This window comes from Rhinoderma darwinii, chromosome 3, assembly GCF_050947455.1.
Source record: "Rhinoderma darwinii isolate aRhiDar2 chromosome 3, aRhiDar2.hap1, whole genome shotgun sequence".
Taxonomy (NCBI): domain Eukaryota; kingdom Metazoa; phylum Chordata; class Amphibia; order Anura; family Rhinodermatidae; genus Rhinoderma; species Rhinoderma darwinii.
Window position 1 is genome coordinate 64,450,552 of NC_134689.1, and position 9,694 is coordinate 64,460,245.

General features: G+C 44.9%; 1 protein-coding gene across 2 annotated transcripts in view; it reads right to left on the bottom strand.

Annotated features, from left to right (window-relative positions):
• Window positions 1–8,721, bottom strand: part of LOC142748949 (gamma-aminobutyric acid receptor subunit pi-like) — a 628,889-nt gene extending 620,168 nt beyond the window's left edge. For both annotated transcript variants that reach the window (XM_075856382.1, XM_075856380.1), the window contains exon 1: window positions 8,658–8,721. In XM_075856382.1, the coding sequence (XP_075712497.1) occupies window positions 8,658–8,710 (53 nt within the window). In that variant the 5' untranslated portion in view covers window positions 8,711–8,721. The remainder of the gene's footprint in view (window positions 1–8,657) is intronic.
• Window positions 8,722–9,694: the final 973 nt, after the last annotated feature.

The following is a 9,694-nucleotide window of genomic DNA, read 5'->3' on the forward strand; positions in this document are numbered from 1 at the left end:
ACAGAGATGGACTAGGAATTAGGGAACCCGCCCTGCTCTTCCCCAATCCAACTCCAGGCCCTTTTTCCGGCTTTTCCTTAAGCCGAGATTGGAAAGCTAGAGCTTTCTATTGCAAAAAATACTCATTCCCTGGAGCCTAGGATACATATGACAGGATTCTAGGGGAAATGTACCTTCCCTCAATGACTTTACCTGTCACTGTCTCACATACCCTCTTCCTCTGTTCGAGCCCGTGGGATCGGACACATTTAGCTACAAGGCAGTGTGTCCTAGACAAAGCGTCAGCATTGCCCTGCAGTTTTCCTGCTCTGTGTTCCACAGTATATTTGAAGTTCTGCAAAGTAAGAAACCACCGTATAACTCTTGAATTTCTCTCTTTAGCTTGACACATCCACGTAAGAGGAGAGTGGTCTGTAACCTACCTAAACCGACGACCCAATAAATAATATCTCAGGGACTCAAGTGCCCACTTAATTGCCAAGCACTCCTGTTCAACTATGCTATAGTTTTTCTCAGCCGGGGTAAGTTTTCTGCTCAAATAGGTCACAGGATGTTCCTCACCACCCACTTCTTGTGACAGAACTGCTCCGAGCCCCACATCAGAAGCATCAGTTTGGACAACAAACTCCTTTTTGAAGTCAGAAGTGACTAAGACTGGTTGGTTACACAGGGCCAGTTTCAACTCTTGAAAGGCGCTTTCAGCCTTCGTGTCCCACTTGACCATGACAGACTTACTTCCCTTGGTAAGATCTGTCAGGGGCGCTGCTGTGCTGGCAAAGTTTGGAATGAACCTGCGGTAATAACCTACAATTCCTAGAAAAGCTCTGACCTGCTTTTTGGTTGAGGGCTGGGGCCAGTTTTGGATAGCCTCAACTTTGTTGACTTGTGGCTTTATCACCCCTCTCCCAATTATGTACCCCAGATACCGTGCTTCCTCCAAGCCTAAGGAACATTTATTTTGGTTTGCTGTTAACCCCGCGGCTCTGAGGGAGTTTAGTACTGCTTGTACTTTTGGTAAGTGGCTTTCCCAGTCATCACTAAAGATTATAATGTCGTCCAGATATGCCGAAGCATACCGACGATGGGGTTTGAGGACTATGTCCATTAACCTTTGAAAGGTCGCTGGAGCCCCATGTAGCCCAAATGGTAAACAAATATATTGAAACAGACCATCCGGGGTGATGAACGCAGTTTTCTCTTTGGCGCCCTCCGTGAGGGGTACTTGCCAATAGCCTTTGGTTAAATCAAGTGTTGAAAAATACCTTGAATGGCCCAGTCTCTCTATTAACTCGTCAACTCTTGGCATTGGGTATGCGTCAAACTTTGACATCTCATTTAACTTGCGGAAGTCGTTACAGAAACGTAATGACCCATCTGGTTTCGGAATCAATACAATGGGACTTGACTGTTCACTTTTTGACTCTTCAATAATCCCAAGGTCTAGCACTTTCTGGACCCGAACCTGAGGCTAGGTCACAATGTCATGTTTTATTACACTAGTCTGTCCTGGCAGTTCTGAAAACACGTCTGTGTTTCTCTGCACAAACTCTTTTGTCTCCTGTTTCTGTGGCTTTGCGAGGGATTCTGACACATACACATCTGGGATAAGACTATAGGGGGTACTTACTGCCACGAGGGTCTCTCTTTCTTTCCATGGCTTAATTAAGTTTACATGGTATAACTGCACTGTCTACCTTTTACCTGGTTGGTAAACGTTATCATTTACATCCCCCACCTTTTCAATTATCTCATACGGCCCTTGCCATCTAGCAAGAAATTTGCTTTCTACGGTTGGCACTAAGACCAACACTCGATCACCAGAGTTAAAATGTCTAACTTTAGCAGTTCGGTTATATACCCTGCTCTGAGCATCCTGAGCTTGCTCCAAGTGTTCTTTAACTATCGGCATGACCGCAGCGATTCGGTCTTGCATCAACATGACATGCTCAATTACACTCCTATAGGGTGTGGACTCTTGCTCCCAGGTTTCCTTGGCTATGTCCAGGAGACCACGGGGTTGTCTGCCGTATACAAGTTCAAAAGGAGAAAACCCTGTGGATGATTGAGGAACTTCACGTACAGCGAACATCAAATAGGGCAGAAGACAGTCCCAATCCTTCCCATCCTTACTAACCACCTTCCTCAACATGCCTTTTAATGTCTTATTGAATCTTTCGACAAGACCATCAGTTTGAGGGTGATATATAGAGGTACGCAGGTGTTTAATTTTCAGCAGTTTACATAATTCCTTGGTGATTTTGACAATAAAGGGAGTTCCCTGATCGGTAAGGATTTCCTTAGGTAAACCAGTACGGGAAAACATGTAAAACAACTCTCTTGCAATGGCTTTTGAAGAGGAATTTCGCAAAGGGACTGCCTCAGGGTAGCGTGTGGCATAGTCCAACACCACTAGAATATATTAATGTCCTCTAGAGGATTTGACTAAAGGGCCGGCAAGATCCATGGCAATTCTTTCAAAAGGGATCCCAATGATAGGCAAAGGCACCAGCGGACTCCTAAAATGTGGCATAGGAGCCGTTATCTGACACTCCGAGCAGGACTCGCAATACCTCTGAACTTCCGTATATACCCCCGGCCAGAAGAATCGTTGTAAGATACGCTCTCTGGTCTTTTCGCAACTAGATGTCCACCCAGCTTGTGTTTATGAGCCAGGTCCAACACCGTTCTACGATACGGTTGGGGTATCACCAGCTGTTCAACAACCTCCCCACGTACGTTATCTATCCGATACAGCAAATCCTGGTTAACCGCTATGTGTGGAAACACCTAATCAGCCCCTGGATGTTGATGCACTCCATTTAATACCTTAGTATTTTCCCTGGCTTTTACCAATGTGGGATCGCTAAGATGAGCAGTCCCAAAATTGTTACGTGATACATTTAACTCTGGTTTCTCAGAAATTTCCTCCTGCTCATCTGTTTCACCAGCAAAAACAGCCAGAGGAAATTTATCAGGCTCAGTGGTCACCCCTACTGCTGGCACCTCAGCATCCTCGTTAAAGGGTTCTGGGCTAATCACAGTGCACACATTAATACCATCATTAACATTTACAGTGGAGGTTACATCTTTCATCCTCCACAAGTCCCAGAACACTGGGAAGTCTCTCCCCAGAATCACACTGTGCATCAGGGACTTGACCACACCCACTTCATGGCAAGCGGTTCCACAGGAAGTCTCTAGAGTGACCAAAGCGGTGGTGTATTCTTTAGTGTCCCCATGAATGCACAGGACCCCTATACTATGTCCTCTGAATGTTCCAGGGTCTATCAGTCTTGCATGCACCAGGTTAACCAGACTCCCAGTCAGACTATCCAGTAAGGCACTCACAGTACACTCTTCCACTTTTACGACACACATTTGTTGTTCAGTCTCGTAAACCGTCTCAGCAGAACAAACAGGACGTGCAAACAAGGATATTCGCCTTGCTGCATCACACTCCATTGGCTCAGTAGTCAGGGGACAATTGGCAGCAATATGCCCAGGTCCATAACACTGCCAGCACTGCATGCTGCCCCGGTCCCCAACTTGAGACCCTGATCTGGCCTTCAGTGTCTCTCTGGGATTTCTTCCCTCCGTCTGCTCCCCTTCTGAGCCACCTCCCTTAAAGACATTTCTCACCCCTCTAGTAAATGGAACACGATTTGCTGGTCCTGGGGTTAGAACATCCAGGCGGTACTTCTTGGAGTAGATCCTGAGTAGCTCTGTACCTTTCAATCAGGTTCACCAGCTGTTCCGCATCTGTAGGATCTGCTTGACCAACCCAACGCTGAACCTTCGGTGGTAAGGAGCAGATGTATTTGTCAAGCACCACTCTCTCCACGATCTGCGCAGGGGTTGATTCCTCTGGCAGTAGCCATTTCCTTGCAAGATGGACAAGATCATACATTTGTGATCGGGCAGGTAGGTGTTCCACAAAAGTCCAGTTGTGCACCCGTCGAGCCCGCACATTCATATTAACACCCAGACGGGCAAGGATCTCACCCTTCAGCTTGGAGTAATCCTTTGCATCCTGCTCATTGAGATCAAAGTACCCCTTTTGCGGCTCTCCGGTTAGGAAAGGTGCCACCACTGCTGCCCACTGATCTGAAGATAACTTCTCTCGTTCTGCCACTCGCTCAAACACCATGAGATAAGCCTCAACGTCGTCGGTGGGTGTCATCTTCTGCAGAGATGTCTGTACCACTGCACGAGTGGTTTGGCGCAAACCATGAGGCCCCGCTGACCTCTCCACTGAGGCCTGAATTTGGTCTTGCAAATGGTGATTAATTTGCTGCTATTCTTTTAAGGCCAGTCTGTGGGCTTCACCCAGCAGAATATTGGTTTCAGCCTGTGCACGCATGGCTTCCTCATGCACCATTCGCTGAGTCCCGCTGGCTTCTTGCAAAGCTGTGCTTATCTTCCCCTGGTTGATATTAGCCTGAATCAGTGTGTTTAAGTATTTCATCCATTTTAACAGTCTCTTTTTCTAGCCCTGTTGCCGCCTTCACCCAAGACATACACTTCCAAGCACTCTCGGGGAGAAAAAAAATTGTGTTGTTGCCCCTAGCAACGATTTTCCGCTTGGAGCAGCAAAAGTCCTTTTAAATAGGTGTATGTTTCTTTAAGACCGTGCCCGCATCGGCCACCATATGTGAGGGTTTAGCATCAGGAGAGGTTGGTACAGCGGTTTCTTAGTAGCCAGAGACAGGGACACCGTGCATTAAAGTTCCTAACAGGGCTTTGCCTGTGTTTTATTCTTGTCAAAGAAACAGCCTCTTGTACAACAAGGCAAAAATAAAAAAAAATCCTGCTCGTCTGAGCACTAACTAAACAAGATATTATCTAACTATACCAAGTGCCTTCCTACCAGGCACTGGACACAAAGTAACACAGGTCTTTACTCACATAGAATACAGGCTACTCCAGACTTAGTAGTCTCCGGTCTGAGTCAGGGGTGAGACTGACACACACTGTGTCTGCACCTTTTTATATACAGGCTGCAGCTAATTGAGCAGCAGCCTTGTCCTACAAACAGAGATGGACTAGGAATTAGGGAACCCGCCCTGCTCTTCCCCAATCCAACTCCAGGCCCTTTTTCCGGCTTTTCCTTAAGCCGAGATTGGAAAGCTAGAGCTTTCTATTGCAAAAAATACTCATTCCCTGGAGCCTAGGATACATATGACAGGATTCTAGGGGAAATGTACCTTCCCTCAATGACTTTACCTGTCACTGTCTCACACTGGGTTCACACGACCTATTTTCAGACGTAAACGAAGCGTATTATGCCTCGTTTTACGTCTGAAAATACGGCTACAATACATTGGCAAACATCTGCCATTCATTTGTATGGGTTTGCCGACGTACTGTGCAGACGACCTGTCATTTACGCGTCGTCGTTTGACAGCTGTCAAACGACGACGCATAAATTGATTGCCTCGGCAAAGAAGTGCAGGACACTTCTTTGCAACGTAATTTGAGCCGTACTTCATTGAAGTCAATGAAGAGCAGCTCAAGATTACGGGCGTCAAAGACGCCTCGCATAATGCGAGTAGGAGCTTTTACGTCTGAAACGACGCAGCTGTTTTCTCCTGAAAACAGTCTGTCTTTTCAGACGTAAAAGACAGTTCTTGTGTGCACATACCCTTAGGGTATGTTCACACACACTAATTATGGACCTAAATCGGGCGTATTAACCCCCGAATTACGTCCGAAATTACGGCTTGAATGCGTTGACAAACATCTGCCCATTGAAAGCAATGGGCTTACGATTGTCTGTTCACACGAGGCGTATATTTACAAAGACCTGTCACTTCTTGGGGCGTAATTGGAGCCGTTATTCATTGACTCCAAGGAAAAGCAGCACCAATTACGTCCGTAATGGACGCGGCGTTCAAGAGCCTGCACATGCCGTTGAGGCTAAAATGATGGGGCTGTTTTCTCCTGAAAACAGCCCCGTAATTTCGGCCGTTACGGACGCTGTCGTGTGAACATACCCTGAGGCTGGGTTCACACGACCTATTTTCAGACATAAACGAGGCGTATTATGCCTCGTTTTACGTCTGAAAATAAGGCTACAATACATTTACAATACTGAAAACATGATTACAGTACGGGACAGTTGTCCGGCAGCGAGGCAGGGACTCCTAGCGTCGTACATAACTATGATGCTAGGAGCCCGGCTCCCTGCACTGTGTTCGGTCCGGGACTTGCGGCCGAAAATACGTCCGGAAATTACCTTTAGGGTATGTGCACACGGTAGCAGGCTTTTACGTTGAAAAAACAGACTGTTTTCAGGAGAAAAGAGCTGCCTCGTTTCAGACGTAATTGCTCCTCCTCGCATTTTGCGAGGCTTCTCTGACAACCGTAAATTTTGAGCTGTGCTTCATTGAGTTCAAGCGCCTGCACATGCCGTTACGGCTGATATTACGGGGATGTTTTCAGGCGGAAACATCCCCGTAATTTCAGCCGTTACGGACGCCCACGTGTGAACATACCCTTAGGCTGGGTTCACACGACCTATTTTCAGACGTAAACGAGGCGTATTATGCCTCGTTTTACGTCTGAAAATAGGGCTACAATACGTCGGCAAACATCTGCCCATTCATTTGAATGGGTTTGCTGACATACTGTGCAGACGACCTGTCATTTACGCGTCGTCGTTTGACAGCTGTGGGTATGTGCACACGAGAAGTGGCTTTTACGTCTGAAAAGACAGACTGTTTTCAGGAGAAAACAGCTGTCTCGTTTCAAACGTAAAAGCTCCTCCTCGCATTTCGACGACACGTAAAATGACTGCCTCTGCAAAGAAGTGCAGAACACTTCTTTGCAACGTAATTTGAGCCGTTCTTCATTGAAGTCAATGAAGAACAGCTCAAGATTTACGAGCGTCAAAGACGCCTCGCATAATGCGAGGAGGAGCTTTTACGTCTGAAACGAGGCAGCTGTTTTCTCCTGAAAACAGTCTGTCTTTTCAGACGTAAAAGGCACTTCTCGTGTGCACATACCCTTATAGTCTGCTATAACTACCTCTACCCCTAATCACATTGCTATGGCTGTCACTCTGATTCTCAAAACCAGTCCATGCTCCTACAGGTTCCTCAGCAATGGGCTGAGGGTAACAAAGTCTCACACTGGAGCATAAATTGCCTTGCCCAGCTGCACTTCTTTTTTGATGTTATACAGACAGATGCACACACTTCTAAGTGTCCAAAAAATAACATATAATACAAAATGAAATATATATAATAGATTTGATCCAAGAGTAGTCCGCGCAAACTGTATCAAAACATGGGCTTTTTTCCAAACCTTGCAAATAACCCTCTTATACCACGAATCTTGAAGATGACAAAAGACTTTGCTTCATTGTAACTATCAGTAAACACCAGCCCTACACTGGCTATGGTAACATTTAAATTTTTTTTATTTTGTGTATTTATACGCATTAACATAAAAGTATTAGGCCTTATTCACACAAACGTGTCCGTTTTGCGCGCGGAAAAAAATGCAGCGTTTTTCCTGCGTTGCAGTTCCGTGTGACATCAGTGTATGGTGCGTGTTTGCATTTTTTACGCGCGTATGTCATCCGCATGTCATGCGTTTTTTACGTCAGCAAAATAAACTGAAGGAGGTAGTTTTCTTTTTCTCATCATTTCTTTAGCAACTGTTGCGTGAAAAACGCATGGCAGACGGATGTGCGTCTGTGTGCTGTTCGTGATTTTCACGCACCCATTGACTTCAATGGGTGCGTGATGCGCAAAAAACGCACAAGTATAGGACATGCAGTGAGTTTTACGCAGAGGACACATGCTGCGTGAAAAAAACTGAATGTCTGAATGGCCCCATTGAATTGCATAGGTCCGTGTGACGTGCGTTGTTTTAACGCGCGTAACACGGACTTGAAATACGCTCGTGTGTATAAGGCCTAATTGTGTTAATATTGTGTCATATAGATTTAAAGTGTTAGCCATCATGTAGGAAGCATGGTGGCTCCATAGTTAACACTTGCATTGCAGTATCAATTTGATGAGGGGCAACATCTGTATGTGGTTTGTATTTTTTCTCCGTGTTTCTGTGAGTTTACAAAGTGCTCTGCTCTTCTCCCACACTCCAAAACATATTTTTAAATGTTCTACGTAAAATAATGCTAATAAATCGCTGCCCACAAGAAAATGTTAGGTTATTTATAAAAAATACATGGAATTTTTTTGAGAAATATACAGATCTAGTGAAAGTTGCACATTTCAAGAGACTTTATACGATGATTAGACTAAGGCTGGATTCACACGAGCACATTACGTCCGTAATGGACGGACGTATTTCGGCCGCATGTCCCGGACCGAACACACTGCAGGGAGCCGGGCTCCTAGCATCATAGTTATGTACGATGCTAGGAGTCCCTGCCTCTCCGTGGAACTACTGTCCTGTACTGAAAACATGATTACAGTATTGGAAAGTTGTCCGGCAGCGAGGCAGGGACTCCTAGCATCGTACATAAGTATGATGCAAGGAGCCCGGCTCCCTGCAGTGTGTTCGGTCGGGGACTTGCGGCCGAAATACGTCCGTCCATTACGGACGTAATGTGCTCGTGTGAATCCAGCCTTAGGAGAAAGAAAAGACTAAAGTCTCAATCACAGTCATTTAACATACAATACACTTACCAGTGAAATATAAAAGTCCAAAAGAAGAGCTTTGTTCCGAATCTGAAATCCATGTTGACTGTCTCCTAACTAACAGCTGTACTGACAGAGTGATGTAATGTTCAGGTTCAACCTGAAATAATTTTGCAATGATCTGCAATTCATTCAGTGATATGGACTGCTGTTTATATGTGTGGAGGAAACACTTATTTTGGTGCCACCCATATAATGCACATACAAGGAATCTGTGTCCTTAGATGACTTTGAACCTTTCATTGTCACTGTGTACTCTGTCCTAATTTATTACGCTACACTGCAGATGTTTCTTGAATTGTATTGCTCAATTGTCATGATCAATTTCTCAATGTATATTATTATTTCACAAGACAATTATGAGTTATTTCAATTTTAAATAGCCTTAAGGGGTAAATACGTCCTATATTAACCCCCTTAGTGCTACCATGTGACCATGTATTATATGTAATATCATATTTTCCCCCGCATCCTGTTTATAGGAGGGGTGCTCCTACTGGGGTGACATCTGATCACCAGGGGTTCCAGCAGTTTCAATTCATCTTATTGCCTAGGAGGCTTCTGCAATAAAAGGTGTTATCCCGAGTCAACATCTGGTTATCCTGATTTAGCTGGGCCAGTGACTTCCCGGCCTGGTGACAACCTTCAGGATGACCCAAGTAACATAATTAGTGAGGTTGAAGAAGGACATAAGTCCATCAAGTTCATCCTATGATTCTACAATGCTGATCCAGATAAAGGCATAAACCTATATGAGGTAATTGCCAATTGACTCATTTCAGGGGGAGAATTCCTTCCCAACTTCAAATATGGCATCCCTGAAACAGTGACTCATCTTATCAATCTATCAAACATAACTTGTAATATTATATTTTTTAAGAAAGGCATCTGGGCCATTTATGAATTCTTTCGAAACATCACACCATCACAACAACTTGTGGCAGACAGTTTCATAGTCTCCCTGCTTTTACACATAAGAATCTCCATCTAAAATAATGTAGCATCCTTCTTTTCTCTAGACATAA